We start from the raw sequence: 20,992 nt of genomic DNA on the forward strand, positions 1-20,992 counted from the left end.
CCTTGAAACGAGACGAAGGTGAAACAGACGCGGTGGATCATTTCTGGACAAACGTGTGTCTGTGGGCAACGGTAACTTAAATGGACCTTTTTTTCCTACATCCTTGACCGACGCAACATAACCATCGCAGGTGTACAAACACAAACTGACGCATGTCGACAGACACACAACTGACCCCAATTTGAATGAAGCAACTGACGCAGGTCAAACTTTGTAGGAGTAAAAACACAAACTGACACAACTGAAGAACTGTTTGACTGAATCAACTGACGCAGTTCGACTGAATTAACTGACGTTAATGGACTGATGCAACTGACGCAGGTCAACTGACATAACTGACTGACACAGGTATACTAATGCAACTGAAGCAGGTGCACTTAAGAAAGTGACGCAGTTCAACCGTCACAGGTGTACGCAACTGACGCAACTGACCCAGTTTGAATGAAGCAACTGACGCAGTTCAAACTTTCCAGGAGTAAAAACACAAACTGAGACAACTGACCCAACTCACACAACTGAAGAAGGTCGACTGTTTGACTGATGCAACTGACGCTGGTCAACTGACTCAAGTCGACCGACGCAGGATGACTGACTTAACTGACGTTAATGGACTGATGCAACAGACGCAGGTCAACTGACTGACACAGGTACACTAATGCAACTGAAGCAGGTGAACTAACGCAGGTGGACTTAAGCAACTGACGCGGTTCAACCTTCACAGGTGTATAAACACCAACTAACGCAACTGACCCAGTTTGACTGATACAACTGACGCAGGTCAACTGACGCAGGTTGACTGAAGCAGAGGACCAACGTAACTAACGCGTGTCAACCGACACAACTGACACATATCAACTGATAGAACTGACGCATGACGAATGACATAACTGACACAGGTATACGAAGGCAACTGAAGCGGATGCAGCTCAACTTAAATCTAACTCTAACTGACACAGGTCAACTGACGCAGGTCAACTGACACAGATGGACTGAAACAACTGGATTTTTGGAAGATTTCGGAGATATCGGCCGTTCACTAGTTGTGCAGTAGCTGGGATGTCGGGGAATGACCTGCTACCTTGAAGGTCAACATGTTCCTGTTACACTGAACACGAGGGTTTGTCATAAATAAACAGTGTTGCAAAGAAAATAAAAAATATTGTCTCAGAGACATCCATAGTCCAAAGTCTGCTCAAAGTTCTTTCTTCAAGTTTGTCCTTCATCGGCAGCTTCAGGTTTTTCCTCTCGACTTTCCTCCTCAACACACGGTTGACCAGAAAAAACTGTTCGCTCTCCGATTGGAAAAAAAACAATTCTTAAGAAAACGATAAAAGTGTAAAGTCGGCAGTTTTTGTGTAAAAACAAACATTTAAATTGAAACACCAAGTCACTGAAGTACAAACACACTTTTTTTTTTTACTTGTTTACACGTCCTGACACAAAACACGCAACAACACAAACATCGCCGTAACAAAGTGTCCACAAAAAAAAACTTTTGACGCAGACGTAGACTCTTCACTCGTTCACTCGTTCATTCAGTCACTCTCTCGTTCTTTTGTTACTCTCCACCTCCGTCCGACCGTGTGTTGAACCCACATGTGTGTGTGGGAGGTTCTGCTCCTTCCCTGGGTTCTGGTCGGTCTGAGGGGACTTGAGATCAGTCGGTGGGGGTTCATGTGTTCATCGGGAAATGAAGTGATGATGGAGAAGACTCGTCTTCTTCTCTGCCCAGATCTGACGTTCACATGGGAGGAACGATGAGTCCGGCCATCGCTGAGAGAAGAAAACATCTGTGAACCTCTGAACGTCATGATGGACTTCCAAAGAAAAGGAAGGAGGAAGAGGATGATGAGAGGAAGGAGTTACAGGGAGGAGTTGGGAGCAGATGGAAGGAAAGAAACAAACTCTTCAGGGTTGATCTGTAGAGGGTTCTTCGCTCACCTGCGTACGCAGAATTGGCAGAGCTCCCATTCAGGAAGCTCGGGGATCCGGACAGGTTGGGTCCGTACCCGTTGATGGCGGAGAATCCAGACTGTGGCGTGGAGCCGGGAAGGAACCCTCGGGGGGAGACGCTGCTGGAGCTCCTGGAGTATCCTAGAGACACACACACACCTGTTGGCGCGGTGACGTCATGAGGACCTTGGACGTCTCCCGGGACCCACCTTGATCCCCCTGGGACGACTCGGAGATGGTGACGGCGAGCTGGCTGCTGAACGAGTTGACGCCCAGCATGGCGGAGTGGGCGGAGCTCGTGATGGAAGGGAGCTGGTTGTGACTGCGGGGGGCGCTGTAGAGCGCTTCCGTCAGGTCCGCCGCTCGCTTCAGGATGATGTCCTACGGAGCAGGGACCACAGTTGCAGTACTGACCACCGGACCACCGTCGGGGGGCCTGCAGAGACCGGCTCACCTGGTTGCTGTGGGGCGTCCCGTAGAGCGCCTCCACCAGGTCGGCCGCTCGCTTCAGCAGAACTTCCTGTCACAGAAGTCATAAACATCAACTCAACGGCTCCTCTACAGGTCACTTCCTGTTCCTGGAGTGACAGCTCCAGTAGTGACAACAGGTGTGGGGGGGGCAGGTAGAAGGAAACAAGGCGTGACAGGCCATCGTGCCGCCGCCGCCTGTCACATGATTGCGTGCTGTGACATTGTTTCCTTTGATCCCGACGCGCGGAGCGACAGACGGCGTTCTTCAGACGAAATATTTACTCGCCGCCCGGCTTGCCGTCGCGCCGATGAAACTATTACGACCACTTGATGCACAAAGTGCTTTTTCTGGAGCCGAGGCCCCCTAGTGTCAGCGAGATAAATGACTTCAATTTACAAAACTGTTTTCTGCTGTCAGAGGAGATTCAACACAGCTGATGATGAACACACACAAACACACACTCACAGACTCACATCAAACACATGCAAACACTTACACATATGCTCACACACACGCTCACTTATCCATACACACAGCAACACACACTTACAGACACATACAAATATATTAACAAACAAACACTGAGACAAACACACAAACACACACTAACATCAAACACATGCAAACACTCACACATATGCTCACACACAAGCGCACACATGCTCACTTATCCACACACACAGCAACACACACTTACGGACACATACAAATATATTAACAAATACACACTGACACAAACACACACTAACATCAAACACATGCAAACACTCACACATATGCTCACACACAAGCACACACACGCTCACTTATCCACACACACCGACAGACACATACAAATATATTAACAAACACACACTGAAACAAACACACACTTGATAGTTATACTTGAAAGTACTCACCCATGTGTTAACAAAAAAGCATGCACTCTCTTACACACATGCATGCAAGTACGTACACAAACAGTAACACACACACACTCTCTCGCTGACATAAACTCACACAGACACACACGTGCTAATACAAAAGCACACACTATCTTTTATAAAGACACTCACCTGATACACTCAGAGACTAACACTTATTACGAAGACACACTCATGACAACTCACCAACATGGTAACACACGTACACTTACAGATAACACACACTCACTCACTGACACACATACATGGGAGCACAAACACACTCACACATTTAAAAGGTACCACAAACACTCACTGACACGCTAACACGTACACAATAAAATACACACTCTATGACACATACACTCATGGCAACACACAAAGACTTACATCCTAACACACAAAAACACAAACATCCTAAATAAACACACATACTCACTCCACACAAATTGTTAAACACAAATACACAATAAAAAACACACTCGGTCACTCAATGACACATACACTCATGGTAACACACAAAGACTTACAAAAACACAAACATCCTAAATAAACACACATACTCACTCCACACAAATTGTTAAACACAAATACACAATAAAAAACACACTCGGTCACTCAATGACACATACACTCATGGTAACACACAAAGACTTACAAAAACACAAACATCCTAAATAAACACACATACTCACTCACCACACAAATTGTTAAACACAAATACACAATAAAAAACACACTCAGTCACTCAATGACACGTACACTCATGGTAACACACAAAGACTTACAAAAACACAAACATCCTAAATAAACACACATACTCACTCACCACACAAATTGTTAAACACAAATACACAATAAAAAACACACTCAGTCACTCAATGACACGTACACTCATGGCAACACAAAAAGACTTACAGAAACAAAAACATACTAACACACATACTCACTTATGACACAAATTGTTAAAAACACAACACACTCACTAACAGACACACAAACATAGTTACGGACTCACTCACAGTCACCACACACAACTGGTAACACACACACATGCTCACACACACACTCTGACCTTGGGTAACCTCTCGGGGTCTCCAGGGTGACGAGGAACGACCTTCTGCAGTCTCTGGAAGCCGTAGTCGATGGTTGGTTCGTTCAGCGCTGCAGACACACACAGACTTAAGGGTTGCTGGTTCAACTCTTTGGCGGGGCCAAGGGATGAACCATCATGGAAAAGGTTCAGGTCAAGGAGAGGTCCTTGCTCATGGTCACGAGTCAGCGTGTGTCTGTCCTCGATCACATGACCTCTGTTATCTTGCGTGGCTGCAGCCGTGATTAAATTCCCGCCACTTCATTCAGCGTTAACAATCAGGCTCCGCCCTCGCTCGCCTGCGTCCCGGCAGACTCGGGTCGGGCGCCCGGGCTCCGTAATCAGCTCCATTAATCACTGGAGTCTGTCAAATGTGACTTTGGGGACAATTTGTCCGCCACTCCGCCGCCGCCGCTTCTCGCCCGCCTCTAGTTTATTGTGAGAATGATTGACAGTCGAGGCGAGCGCTAATATGATGAATAAGAATCGGGCGACGCCTCCAAAGAGTTGAGCCGCCGTTTGTCGTCCATGTGATTAGCATTAGAACAATATCTGTTTCTTTCCCGCCGCAGCGACTGAGCGGCTAAATCCAATTTGTTTCAGTTTGGCAGCAGAACGAGATGCTGCACGCCGGGCGGCGCCGAGGGACCCCGGGCTCGCTGTTGTTGCTAACGGGAAGTAGCGGGATCAATCACCAGACTTCAGAGGTGAGAAAAAGAGACGGATGAACATGTGTCACGTGTTTTCACCTGAAGTTACACAACAGAACCTCCGTGTGAGACACAATCACGGTCAGACCTGCCCGACGGAAACCCACCAACAATGACGGCATGTTGACGGCGGGGCTGTGGTTAAGTCTGCGAATATATCTCCAAGAACATGAGCCTCCAATCAAGAGACCACCATGAGAACTAAAGACCATCGTGAGAACACCATGAGAACTAAAAACAACCATTGGACCATCATGAGACCTAAAGACCACCATGGGACCATCATGAGAACTAAAGATCACCATGGGACCATCATGAGAACTAAAGATCACCATGGGACCATCATGAGAACTAAAGACCAAAATGAAAAGATCATGAGAACTAAAGAAACCATTAACACATCATGATCATTAAAGACCATTATGAGAACTCAAGACAGACACAATAACTAAAGACCATCATGAGAAGTAAAGACCACCATGGCACCTTCATGAATACTAAAGACCGCCATGTGACCATCATGAGAACTAAAGAGCACCATGAACGCGTCATGAGAATTAAAGACCATCATGAGAACATCATGAGAACAAAAAGCCACCAAAATAACATCATAAGAACTAAAGACCACCGTGAGACTATCATTAGAACTAAAGGCCACCATAAGAACGTCATGAGATCTAAAGAATAACACGAGAAATTAACCATCATGAAACAATCATAAGAATTAAAGACTATCACGAGAACATCATAAAGTAGAAAAGTAATAAAGTTCTATGTAAAGACCATTACTAGAACTAAATACAATAATAAGATCATGATAGATACTATAGACTATCATCAGAACATAATCAGAACCAATGGTCAACACAAGAACATCACAAGAACTTAAGACTTATCATAAGATCATTATGAGAACTCAGGACCATCATAAGACCATCATTACAACTATGGTACACCATGAGACCATCATGACCATAATGAGAACAAAAGACCACCATAGTAAGAAAATCCATATTATGAACCAAAGACCATCAATAGAACATCTTGAGAACTAAAGACCACCATGAGGACATCACAAGAACCAAAGACAATCATGAGACCACCATAAGAACTAAAGACCATTATGAGGACATCATGAGAACTGAAGACCATCAAGAGAACACTGTGAGACCATCATGATAATTAAGGACCATAATGAGAACCAAAGACCACCATAGTAAGAACATCCATCATATGAACCAAAGACCATCAATAGAACATCTTGAGAACTAAAGACCACCATGAGAACATCACAAGAACCAAAGACAATCATGAGACCACCATAAGAACTAAAGACCATTATGAGGACATCATGAGAACTGAAGACCATCAAGAGAACACCGTGAGACCATCATGAGCGCTAAAGAACAATTGGACAGCCTAAGATTGTTGGACAGCTTGGGTCACTTGGCAGACAGGAACTTGATGAATCAGAAGATTGTCTCCATGGCAACAGCAAAAGGTCACAAGACGTTGCTCTGGTCACATGACTTGAGTGCGTAACAACGTTACCCACCTGTGTAGACGAAGCGTCCCGGCGCACCCTTGCAGAACTGCTTGGACTTGTAGGACAGCGTGACCTCCACCACGCCGGGGATGTGGCGGGGCGGCGTCTGGACACGGATGGCGTGCGGCGTGATGAGCTGAGCAGACAAACACACTCAGCAGATTCAGGTCGTGCACAAAAACACCTTGGTGATCGTGCATGTGTGTGTCAGAAGTGTGTGAGTGTGAGGGAGTGTGCGTCACCTCGCTCCACACCAACATGGTTCCAAACACCACCTGCAGCCCATCGAAGAAGTTCTCTCCTATGAGAATGACTGTGGCGCCCCCTGTCGTCCAACCTTCACTGGGACTGATGGCTTTGATGCAGGGTGTTGCTGCTTCACACACACACACACACACACTTTATGTTAGCAGCTAATAAACTCACTTCCTGGATTGCATTGTACTGTAGATTTATTCTACACCAGGGGGCGCTAACATCAAGTGAAGTCGGTTGAGGTCAGGGGTCACGGTCTCACCTTCTGACGGGTCCAGGCGGCGAGCACGGCGGCCATGTTTGGAGTTGTTGTGGACGAACATGTTGTCGGACACGGCCAGAACGTGACCGTCCACGTTGACCGTGGTGGAGACCACCACCTGCTCACAGAGGGCACACAAGAGTCATTAGACGTGGGGTGGTATGCACCCCAGAAAAAGCCGGGGGGCGCCCAACCTGGAAGCGCCGCATGTCCCTGGGGTTGCCGGCGTTCTTCAGGCAGTTCTGGTTACACTTGAGGAAAAACTTGAGGAAGAATCTGGAGGGAAATGAAGAGTCACATGACCAGGTTTTAGTCACATGATATCATCGCCAATATCACCATCGCACACAAAAATATTATCTGTGAAAAAGTAACTGCTTTTCACCAGACGAGCGAAACCATCGTACTTGTGTGTGTGTCCGTGTGTGTGTGTGTGTAATACAACATTAATTATTCATTAGCCCGACAGCAATTACAGAAGCATGTACAATCACGCTAAATACTTGATGAAACAGTCGGTAGAACAAATCTGTCTCCACACAACTCTCCTCACACACACAAATAATCAACACACACACATGCACACGGACATAAAAACACGCACACAAACACACATTCACATGAACACACGCAAGTAAACACACGCACACATACACCTAAACATACTCCCACACACATACGCACACATGCAAACACTCACACATACACACGAATAAACACACACATAAACACATAAACACACACTCACACATAAAATCAAGCGCACAAATGCACATTTAGAGACTTAAACAGACACATTAATGAACATATACACATTAACAGACACTCACACATAAACACATGTACACACATTAACACACACCCACATGAACGCACTCATACACATTAACAGACACACACATAAACACACACACGTGAACATATGCACACACTCACACATACACACTCACATAAACACAAGCACACACTCATACACATTAACAGACACACACGTGAAAACATCCACACACGCACAAACACACACACCAACACACTTGTTAAAAATGGTAAAAAACTTTTTTTTTTCATCACAATTTCATCTGGACACGGTGGAGTGTGTGTGTGTTACAGAGGCAACACAAACACACTCACACCTGTGACTCGAAGGCAAACAAGGTAAGAGCAGATGGTCTCCTTGCTACTGTCCACTGACTCCGCCCACAAGTCCACCTGCAGTCCCACAGATGGAAAGTAGTTTTCATCCGCGTGTGTGTGTGTGTGTGTGTGTGTGTGTGTGTGTGTGTGTGTGTATTTTGTGTATTGTCTGTTAGATGCGTCAGTATGAGTTCATCATGTGTCTGTATGTCTGTTGTTGGCGAGAAAGAAAACTTCAAACGATAACAAATTACATTTACTGTGTAACTTTTGCATCATTACTTTCTTCGTTAGCTGTGTGTGTGTGTGTGTGTGTATGTGTATCTGTCAGTGTGTGAGACGCTTCATGTCCGAGTGTGTATCTGTATGAACGTGTTCCTGTGTGAGTGTCTGTTGTGTGTGAGTAATTGTGTTTCTGTGTGTTTGTTGTCTGTCAGTGTATGGAAATCTGTGTGTGTCTCTGTGTGTGTGTGTTTATGTGTGTGTCTGGGTTTTGTCTTTTTTTGTTGATGTGTCTTCTTTAATGTTTTTACGTTTGTGTGTTACTGTGGGAAACTTTTTTGTGAAACTATATGGGTGTGTTTGTGCAAGTGTGTTGTGATTGTGTGTGTGAGATTTATTTGTCGGTCACCATGATGAAGTAGTTTCAGTGTTGTGGGTTCAAATCAGACCCACGTAGATGATAAGAAGATTCAGGAAAAGAGGGGAAGTGGAGATGATGATGAAGAGGAGTTGAGTGACATGACAAAGAGGAGAAAATGGGAGATGATGAAAGGAGAAGAGCATCCCTCTAAAGAAGAGTGGAAGGAGATGAAAAAGAAGAGGAGATAAATTGTAAAGAAGAACAGAAAGAGAGGATGAAGAGGAGTAGAATAGGATGTAAAGAAAGGGATGGTAAAGTAGAGGATGTAAAGAAGAAGAGGATGGTAAAAAAGAGGACGTAAAGAAGAGGATGGTAAAGAAGAGGATGGTAAAGAAGAGAATGGTAAAGAAGAGGATGGTAAAGAAGAGGATGTTAAAGAAAAGAATGGTAAAGAAAAGGATGTAAAGAAGAGGATGGTAAAGAAGAGGATGTAAAGAAGATGATGGTAAAGAAGAGGATGGTAAAGAAGAGAATGGTAAAGAAAAGGATGTAAGGAAGAGGATGGTAAAGAAGAGGATGGTAAAGAAGAGGATGTAAAGAAAAGGATGGTAAAGAAGAGGATGGTAAAGAAGAGGAAGTAAAGAAAAGGATGGTAAAGAAGAGGATGGTAAAGAAGAGGATGTAAAGAAAAGGATGGTAAAGAAAAGGATCGTAAAGAAAAGGATGGTAAAGAAGAGGATGGTAAAGAGGAGGATGTAAAGAAGAAAAGAAGAACATGTTAAGAAGAGGATGTAAAGAAGAAAATAAGAGGATGTCAAGAAGAGGATGTTAAGAAGAGAATGTAAAGAAGAGGATGTAAAGAAGAAAATAAGGGGATGTTAAGAAGAGGATGTAAAAAAGAGGATGGTAAAGAAGAGGATGTTAAGAAGAGGATGTAAAGAAAAGGATGGTAAAGAAGAGGATGTAAAGAAAAGGATGTTAAGAAGAGGATGGTAAAGAGGAGGATGTAAAGAAGAAAAGAAGAGGGTGTTAAGAAGAGGATGTTAAGAAGAAGATGTAAAGAAGAGGATGTTAAGAAGAGAAGAGGATGTAAAGAAGAGAAGAAGGGGATGTAAAGAAGAGAAGAAGAGGATGTAAAGAAGAGAAGAAGAGGATGTTAAGAAGAGAAGAAGAGGATGTAAAGAAGAAAAGAAGAGGATGTAAAGAAGAAGAGGAGCAGGACCCTGGTCCTCCAACAGGCTGGACTCTGCTGGAGGCGTGTTTGGTCCAGAAAGCTCAAGATCGTCTGACGGCTCAAGCTGCCAGCAGATGGCAGCGGGAGGATCACGTCAAGGTTGCAGCGACTGGTGGCGACTTAGATGAGTCGTTAGACGGGGGGAGGAGGGGAGGAGGGGGGAGGAGGGGGAGGAGGGGGGAGGAGGTGGGGGACACACCACTGGAGCCTCAACAACATCAGAGATACATTAGCACGAGCTACGTTAGCACACCAGCTGGAGACACTGCTGCTATCAAAGCTTACACACACATACACAAACACACACACACACAAGTGCACATAGAAACACACACACCTACACACACACACACACAAGTACACACAGAAACACACACAAGTACACAAAGAAACACACACACAAGTATGCACAGAAACATACACACACACAAGTACACACAGAAAAACAAACACACAAGTACGCACAGAAACACACACACACACACACAAGTACACAGAAAGACACAAACAAAAAGACACGCACCCAAGTACACACAGAAACACACACACACACGAGTACGCACAGAAAAAAACACACACACAAAAGAACACACAGGAAGACATGCACACAAGTACACACAAAGAGACACACAACACACAAAGAGACACACACACTTACACAAACACACAAGTACACACAGACACACAAGTACCGACAGACACACACATGCACCCTAGAACATGCAGACACACACAAACAAGTTTAAACAGACACAAGTACAGATAAACACAGACACACAAATACACACATACACAGACACACGCACATGTACACACAGAAGTACATGAATACACAGGCACACAAGTACACAAATACATAGACACATGTACCCACATACACAAACACACAAGTACACACAGACACACACACTAACAGATAGACACACAAGTACACACAGACAAGTGCACACACACACACACACACACACATGTACACACAGACACACAAGTACACACAGAAAAGTGCACACAAACAGACACACATGTCCACAGAGACAAGTGCACACATACACAGACACACAAGTACACACAGACACATAAGTACACACATACAAGTGCACACATACACAGACACGCAAGTACACACAGACACACACAGATCAATGGTCATGATTAATGCAGCACTCGGGGTTCGGGGTGTTCTGCTTCCAGCTGTCATGAATATTACAGTGTTATCGACTTGATTTCAATGAATTGGAGATTTTCTTCTTCGGTCTTTTTCTCCATTTGACCCTCCTCGTGACCCCCACCCAAACGCTATCTCTTCCCCCTTCAAACACACACACACACACACATATACACACATCCTCGATGTCGTCCTGAGGAGCAACACCATCGTTACTTATTCTCTTTGAGTCCAAGATGAGTCTGATATACAACATGGTGCTGAAAGAAGCCCTGACTCTAATACTACACACACCTACACAAGCATGCACATACACACTGACACACACAAGCACACACCCCTACAGTATTATGCACACACTTTCTCACACACACACTTTCACAAGCATGTACACCCAAACCTACACACTTAATTAAATACACACACAGCGAGCCTGTGAAAACATGTATTCACACTGTCAGGCTCAAACTTGTCTGTGTTTGTTCGTGTGTGTGCGAGTGTGTGTGTGTGTAAAGCTAGAGGATTGTTGTTAACGGCACATAGTGTTTCAGGTTTACCACCAGGAGACCTTGCTGTGTGTGACATCGTCACAGATATGTGACATCATCATTGGGTGTGTGACATCATAACAGGTATGTGACATCATTGGGTGTGTGACATCATAACAGGTATGTGACATCATTGGGTGTGTGACATCATAATTGGGTGTGTGACATCAACACAGATATGTGACATCATCATTGGGTGTGTGACATCATCACAGATATGTGACATCATCATTGGGTGTGTGACATCATAATTGGGTGTGTGACATCATCACAGATATGTGAAATTATCATTATGTGTTTGACATCATCATTAGGTGTGTGACATCATCACAGGTATGTGACATCATCATTAGGGGTGTGACATCATCACATGTATGTGACATCATCATTGGGTGTGTGACATCATCAAAGGTATGTGACATCATCATTAGGTGTGTGACATCATCACATGTATATGACATCATAATTGGGTGTGTGACATCATCACAGATATGTGAAATTATCATTATGTGTTTGACATCATCATTAGGTGTGTGACATCATCACAGGTATGTGAAATTATCATTATGTGTTTGACATCATCATTAGGTGTGTGACATCATCACAGGTATGTGACATCATTGGGTGTGTGACATCATAATTGGGTGTGTGACATCAACACAGATATGTGACATCATCATTGGGTGTGTGACATCATCACAGATATGTGACATCATCATTGGGTGTGTGACATCATAATTGGGTGTGTGACATCATCACAGATATGTGAAATTATCATTATGTGTTTGACATCATCATTAGGTGTGTGACATCATCACAGGTATGTGACATCATCATTAGGGGTGTGACATCATCACATGTATGTGACATCATCATTGGGTGTGTGACATCATCAAAGGTATGTGACATCATCATTAGGTGTGTGACATCATCACATGTATGTGACATCATCATTGGGTGTGTGACATCATCAAAGGTATGTGACATCATCATTAGGTGTGTGACATCATCACAGGTATGTGACATCATCATTAGGTGTGTGACATCATCAAAGGTATGTGACATCATCATTAGGTATGTGACATCATCATTGGGTGTGTGACATCATCAAAGGTATGTGACATCATCATTGGGTGTGTGACATCATCAAAGGTATGTGACATCATCAAAGGTGTGTGACATCATCATTAGGTGTGTGACATCATCATTGGGTGTGTGACATCATCATTGGGTGTGTGACATCATCAAAGGTGTGTGACATCATCATTGGGTGTGTGACATCATCATTGGGTGTGTGACATCATCACAGGTATGTGACATCATCAAAGGTATGTGACATCATCATTGGGTGTGTGAAATCATCATTGGGTGTGTGACATCATCAAAGGTATGTGACATCATCATTGGGTGTGTGACATCATCATTGGGTGTGTGACATCATCACAGGTATGTGACATCATCAAAGGTATGTGACATCATCATTGGGTGTGTGACATCATCAAAGGTGTGTGACATCATCATTAGGTGTGTGACATCATCATTGGGTGTGTGACATCATCATTGGGTGTGTGACATCATCAAAGGTGTGTGACATCATCATTGGGTGTGTGACATCATCATTGGGTGTGTGACATCATCACAGGTATGTGACATCATCAAAGGTATGTGACATCATCATTGGGTGTGTGACATCATCATTGGGTGTGTGACATCATCAAAGGTATGTGACATCATCATTGGGTGTGTGAAATCATCATTGGGTGTGTGACATCATCAAAGGTATGTGACATCATCATTGGGTGTGTGACATCATCATTGGGTGTGTGACATCATCACAGGTATGTGACATCATCATTAGGGGTGTGACATCATCACATGTATGTGACATCATCATTGGGTGTGTGCCATCATCATTGGGTGTGTGACATCATCACAGGTGTGTGACATCATCACAGATATGTGACATCATCAAAGGAGTGTGACATCATCATTGGGTGTGTGACATCATCATTGGGTGTGTGACATCATCACAGGTATGTGACATCATCATTAGGTGTGTGACATCATCACAGGTATGTGACATCATCATTAGGTGTGTGACATCATCACAGGTGTGTGACATCAGCAGCAGCTCTTACCTGTCGATGATGACGGGGTCTGATGGAGTTTCATTTCTGTTCCCACAGCTCTTCTTATCACAGCAGCGACTGAAGGAAAACACAGTCAGTCCAGACTCACACTGACAGTAGAACTCTTATATAGATACACATGTGTCTTCTATGTGCTCCGGTTTCCTCCCAAGGATCATGTCTGAGACGTGATCGACACCAGGAAGTGGTTTTGTTGCACAGTGAACAGAAAACAGCAATCAAGTCAGAACCTCCTCTAACCAGAACATCCAACACTGGACCTGAGAGGAGGTGCTCGACACTGTCCACGGCCTGGATCAGAACCAACCCCCTGACACCCCCTTGACCCCCCTCAACGATGCAGCGCCCCCTGCTGTCCTGAATGAGATTGTCATTTGAACGAGGACCTGAAGGTCAAACAAGACACTTTATGAATCATTTATTATGTTTGATCTGAAAGTATGAAAACACAAATGTGTGTGTGTGTGTGTGTGTGTGTGTGTGTGTGTGTGTGTGTGTGTGTGTGTGTGTGTGTGTGTGTGTGTGTGTGTGTGACTACAGGACGCAAGACAATAATTTATTCCCTCAGCTACTTCGAGCCATTAGTGAAACTTCCAGGAGACCAATTAGCATTGGAAACCCACCGCTGTTGCCGCGGCTACGAGAACCTCCAAACTGTCGGAGAGGTGTTATAAACAAATCGGACCCCAGGAGCCCAGAGGCCTCGGGGGACCCGGGGCCCTTCAACCACCAAAACAAACCTTGGCAGAGCGTCCACGATGCGACTTAATGACGGTTCCCCGGGCGCCGCGAGTGACTGCACGGCGTGATGGCGTGATGATGTGTGTGTGTGTGTGTGTGTGTGTGTGTGTGTGTGTGAGTGTGTGTGTGACCTCACCTGCACATGATCTCGTGTGTGAGGAGGACCCGGCACATCTCAGGGTTCTTGTCCTGACCCTCGTACAGGATCGGCTGGAGGACGAACAGAGCATGTTACAGGTCACATGACACGTGTCTCTGGGACACCTTCAGGCGGGTCAAGCACACAAGTGTGTGTGTGTGTGTGTGTGTGTGTGTGTGTGTGTGTGTGTGTGTGTATGTGTGTGTCTGTGTGTGTGTGTGTGTGTGTGTGTCACTCTGCAGATCCACATTAGTGTGAGGTGGAAGCGTTTGGACCCGTGAGGACCGCAGCTGACCCGCTGTCATACATGTTGTGTGTGTGTGTGAGAGTGTGTGACACGAGTCAAAGAGTCAAATTAGTGTGTATTGATCGTCACAGTTGGTGCGTTGTTAACAGTCACTTGACACATCGATCCAAGACACACGTAGAAAGGAGTGATGGGACCCCAGTTATGGTGTGTGTGTGTGTGCGTGTGGGAGTTTGTGTGTGGGTGTTTGTGCGTGCGTGGGTGTGTGTGTGTGTGTGTGTGTGTGTGAGATTGTGTGTGGGTGCGTGGGTGTGGGTGTGGGTGTGTGCGTGTGGGAGTTTGTGTGTGGGTGTGGGTGTGTGTGTGTGTGTGTGTGTGTGTGTGTGTGTGTGTGTGTGTGTGTGTGTGTGTGTGTGTGTGTGTGTGTGTGTGTGTGTGTGTTTGTTTGTGTGTGGGGGTGTGTGTGTGTGCGTGTGTGGGTGTGTGTGTGTGTGTGTGTGTGTGTGTGTGGGGGTGTGTGTGCGTTTGTGTGTGGGTGTGTGGGTGCGTGGGTGTGTGAGTGCGCGCGTGTGTGTGTGTATTTGGGTGTGTGTGTGTGTGGGTGTTGTTGGGTCACCTGTTTGGTCATGGAGTCAATGAGTCTGACAAAAATGTCTTGCTCAGTTCTGATTCCTGCAGATGAAAAATAGGAGTCATTAATCTTCATCATCACCATCACCATCATCATCCTCATCCTCATCCTCATCCTCATCCTCATCCTCATCCTCATCCTCACCATCCTCATCCTCACCATCATCTTCATCATCTTCATCTTCATCACAGCTTCATCATCAACATCAACATCATCACATCTTCTTTACCTTCACCATCATCATCATCATCATCCTCATCCTCACCATCATCTTCATCTTCATCATATCTTCATTATCATCATCTTCATATTCATCTTCATCACAGCTTCATCATCAACATCACCATCTTCATAATCATCATCATCTACATCATCCTCATCACCATCTTCATCTTCATCACTATCTTTATAATCATCATTATCACTATCTTGATCATCATCATCATCATCATCTTCTTCATCTTCATCATCATCTTCTTCATCTTCATCTTCACCATCATGATCATCTTCGCAATCATCATCATCATCAACATCACCATCACCATCACCATCACCATCATCTTAATCTTCATCACATCTTCATCTACATCATCATCATCACCATCCTTACCATCTTCATCACTATCTTCATAATCATCATTATCACTATCTTGATCATCATCATCATCTTCACCATCATGATCATCTTCGCAATCATCACCATCTTCATCACCATCACCATCATCATCATCATCTTCACCATCACCATTACCATCATCATCATAACCATCACAATCACCATCTTCATCACCATCTTCATCACCATCATCATCATCATCACAATCACCATCTTCATCACCACCATGTGTGCGTGCGAGTGCGCGTGTGTGCGTGTGTGTGCGTGTGTGTGTGTGCGTGTGTGTGTGTGTGTAGATGTCATGGCTGCTGATCATCACTGGTCAGGACTTGAAAATGCTTTATGAGCTTCTTCATGTGGAACGTTCCCGCAGTCGTGACCTTTGAGGTAAATTTATTCTGTGAAACTACTCGACTTTAATTCTGCCAAAAGTTCACCAGGACCCCTGAGGACACCCCCTCCTCAAACACACACACACACACACACACACAACATGAAATTGATGTGGTTTCTCTTAAAAACAAGCATCATGACCCTGAACACCGTCACTAGACTGTCTCACCGTTACTATAGAGGAGCTGCAGCCTGTAGTGGATGCCATTGTTGGTCTTCTCTCCATTGTACTCCTGCAACACAAAACACACACTCAGGGACACAATCGACGCACCGACACACCACACACTCCCTCAGACACACACACAGGACTTCATAAACATTTATTGTTTGTGTGTGTGTACACGTGTGTGTCTCACCCGGTCCTTCTCCACAAAGTCCACGTAGCTGGTCCTCTCGATCTCCACCGGTTGGCCCTGGCGGTCGTACAGCGCCAGGACGAAGTGGAAGAAGTTGGACTTGCGGAGGTTGGACGGAGGCTGCTTCTCGAAGTGGGCGCGCGCCAGACACACGCCGCTGGAAGACAGGAAGTGATGTCACACTGACGAAGATCAACAGGTGTACTCCGTCATCGTTCCGGATTCACATGAGCGTCGTTCCTTAACTCCAGAGGTCACATGGTCTCTGATCCATGATGTCATAGAAGCCCATTCTCACGTCGAAAATAAGATGAACGTGTGAAGAACGTTTCATTTGTGGACTCCTGGGTCCAGGCGGACTTCACTGCTGCTGGGTTTTTTTTATACAACATTTTTTTCTGGTTCCGCCCATAGATGATGCTAATTATTTTTAATAAAATAAAATAATGATGCTTATGAAGATGATGATAATGATGAAGATGATTATGGTAATATTGTCAAAACTCCAACTCTACTGACTCATTGTCATGTTTCAAATGTCGAGGTCGTCCTCTCCAAGATGTAAGTAAGTCTCTCATCATGTTTTAAACGTATTACTATAGAGACTTCTCCCCCGTCTGAAGCCTCAGCGAACGAGAGGTTACAAGAGCGGAGTCTATTATGACGTAATAATAGTAAGTAAGTAAGTAAGTAAGTAATATTTATTTATATAGCGCTTTTCCAGACCAGGGTCACAAAGTCTTCACTCCAGCCAGCTGTAATCAAGCCCCGCTTTGTTTATACAACGAGTACCTTGTAGGTGGAGACTTCCAGGATTGATGATGCGTGGTGACAAAACTCAATGCTTGACCACTCACAGCAGAGTGGGTGTGGTTATGATAAACAAGATTTAATATCCAGAAAAAAACAAGTGTTTTCAGTGGGCGGGGCTTAAGATCATTTTATAATGTAAATATTTCAATGAAAAGAGACTTTTGTACAAACAGATACTGATGATACAATAGAGTCCAACATCTATTTAAGACACATTTAAATCCACACATTAGTTGAACTTTAATGATAAATATAATTATAATAAAGATGATGATGATTATAAAAATGATGAAAATGAAGATTATGGTGCAGATGCACGAGGATCATAAAGATGATGAAGATGAGGAGGAGGAAGATGATGCATTGAAAACCGATGATAATAGGAATAATAATGTTAAGATGATGGTGACGATAAAAATGATGAAGATGAAAAAAATACAAATGATGAAGTGAAGGTGATGATGAAGATGATTATGATAATAAAAATTATGAAGATTAAGATAAAGATGACCATTATATGATGATAATCAAACCTATGAAGATTAAGATGAAGATGATGAGAAGGATGATGATGATGAAGATGATAATAAAAATGATGAAGATTAAGATAAAGATGATCTATATGATGATGACCAAAATGATGAAGATTAAGATAAAGATGATCTATATGATGAAGATTAAGATGAAGATAATACAAATGATGATGTGACGATGATGATGATGACAATTTTAAATCATTTACTTGTACATTTATACGTTAAACTCTCCTGATCTGATGTTTTTTTCCTTTGACAAACCTCAAATCTTCAAATGTCTACAACATCTCTAGAACCATCAGACACGTGTTTGATTTAAATGACGGAGCAGACCATCATCATCATCTTCATCCTCACCATCATCATCACTCAGGTTGCCACTCAAATATGATTATAAACTGGTCAAATACATTTACTTCAACTGCTTGAAAGTTTGTGATTAAATGTTTTAAACACGTTATTATGGTTCCAGGTGTGACCCGCCTTGAGTGACTCGGGCGTTGAACCCGCAGTTGTTACCTTTGAGCAGCAGCGTTGGCGTCCAGGATCCCCGAACTCTGCATCCAGGAGCGGACCGGCGTCATCCCGGTGGGCAGCGGCTCCTCCTTCATGCTCAGGCCGCCCCGCGGGAGCCCGTCCTGGATGGAGAACATAGAGGTGCTGCGGGATGAAGAGACGAGACGTCCAGAAGTTTCCCCACAGAGAGTCCAGTAGCAGGAGGCGGAGAGGAGGTTCTGATGAAACACGGCACCGCTTCAAAAGACTCACATGAAATGATGCGAGAGCGAGGCCGGGGCGAGCGAGACTCGCGCTCCCGGGGGGACCGAGGGATTGGGCCAGAACTCTCCTCCCTCCCTCCCCGGCTCCTGACGGCTCCTCTGTCCCGGCGGAGAGCTCCGGCTCCCGGCCCGCTGTTTTTGGAATTCCCGGGGGAGCACGTGGCGTCGTGGTGGGCGTGGCATGACCATGTAGAGACGCTTCCATCGCGCACCTCGAGCCGCTTCTGGACGTGATTGGCGGAGAAGATATATGACGTCACACACCTTTTCGAACTCCCCCCCCCGACAAATGAAAATAACTAAATTCACTGCCATCTCACAAGATTGATGTTCATAACCTTCATCATCATCATCAACATCATCATTTAAACTATTATCATCGTATTAATTATTATCCACTTCATCGCCTTCATCGCCTTCATCACCTTCATCACCTTCATCACCTTCATCTTCATCTCTACAGAGTGAATCATCCGCGGTGAGGTGAGGAGACCTGAGCTGAAGGTGACCTCTAGTGGATGAATGTTGTTACTACACGCGAGCGAACGTAGGTAGCCTATTTTTAATAGATTACTCAAACTTTTTTTTAACGTTTTACATTTTATATTTATTATAAGAGAATAAGACAATAAATGTAATATTGGACCTTTACAAAATTAGATCAAAACTACTTACAACATTATGAAATATAATAAATTAAAACACATTAAAATTCGCACACAAAAATTGTCAAAAGTAAGTAAGTAAGTAAGTTAGTAAGTCATTTTTATTTGTGTAGCGCTTTTCCAGACCAGGGTCACAAAGTGCTTAAACAATCAAAACAATATTCAATAAAGTATATACTTTAAAGATCAAGATACAACTGATAACACAACAGGAGTTCCATAAAATCAAGGAAAAGCCTGAACAAATAAAAAGGTCTTAAGATGTTTCTTAAAGGAGTCAGTAGATCCATCAAGCGCAAAGAGAGAGGAAGATGATTCCGCCTATTTTAATACATTACTTTAAAAAAATGTTTTAACGTTTTACATTTTATATTTATTATAAGAGAATAAGACAAGAAATGTAATATTGGACCTTTACAAAATTAGATCAAAACTACTTACAACATTATGAAATATAATAATAAATAAAAACACATTTAAATTCGCACACAAAAATTGTCAAAAAAAGAACGAATCAACAGAAAATAGTCATTTTTACATAAATAACTGCTTAAATTATTATTATTTTTAAAATAAAATTTAAATTTTTAATATATTTTCTATAACTAAATCGATATTTTGAGTGTCTTTTTTACATTAAGATTTGTGAACGTTATATATGCGATTTACTATTATAGTATTACTCAGTTTTACTTTACTACTTATGTACTATTTAAATGCACATTCATTTTGCGACATATGACCAACATTAAATCATTTGAATAATGATCTACTAAAACAAACAAACAAAAGAAGGAAATTAATTTGGTTTTATTAATTAATTTCGTTGTATTTTGTATTTGCAGAGGACAATAAACGCTCTTTTACTGATGACGTCACTGGCGCCTTTGTTGACACGGTCCTCTCGCGCAGGAACAAACACTGTCGCCCTTCAACCCGGAAGTGGTTCGCGGCGCACAACAGACCTCGCTCAGAGTGAGACGTCCCGTCACCGGATTCGCGATCAGAGTGAGACGTCTGCGCTGCCGCTTGGATCCAGTTCACAGGAGACATCTTGAAGCTTCGG

The 20,992-nt window shown here is 43.7% G+C and overlaps 1 protein-coding gene across 2 annotated transcripts; it reads right to left on the reverse strand.

Annotated features, from left to right (window-relative positions):
* Window positions 1–1,642: 1,642 nt before the first annotated feature.
* Window positions 1,643–20,986, reverse strand: LOC148072158 (transcription factor COE1). 2 transcript variants are annotated; one of them, XM_087799493.1, is made up of 17 exons: window positions 20,892–20,986; window positions 19,251–19,485; window positions 19,002–19,142; window positions 17,134–17,290; window positions 16,944–17,007; window positions 15,751–15,806; window positions 14,885–14,958; window positions 13,996–14,064; window positions 7,388–7,469; window positions 7,194–7,311; window positions 6,919–7,049; window positions 6,686–6,812; window positions 4,403–4,491; window positions 2,408–2,473; window positions 2,163–2,334; window positions 1,942–2,094; window positions 1,643–1,773 (listed from the first exon to the last, which is right to left on the reverse strand). In XM_087799493.1, the coding sequence occupies exons 1-17, from the start codon at window positions 20,977–20,979 to the stop codon at window positions 1,742–1,744; spliced, it is 1,854 nt and encodes a 617-aa protein (XP_087655619.1). In that variant the 5' UTR covers window positions 20,980–20,986; the 3' UTR covers window positions 1,643–1,741. The 2 variants fall into 2 exon arrangements, with proteins under 2 accessions (XP_087655619.1, XP_087655618.1); XM_087799492.1 differs by having other exon boundaries at window positions 6,919–7,052.
* Window positions 20,987–20,992: the final 6 nt, after the last annotated feature.

This window comes from Callionymus lyra, chromosome 9 (genome assembly GCF_982586985.1).
Source record: "Callionymus lyra chromosome 9, fCalLyr1.hap1.1, whole genome shotgun sequence".
Lineage (NCBI taxonomy): Eukaryota > Metazoa > Chordata > Actinopteri > Syngnathiformes > Callionymidae > Callionymus > Callionymus lyra.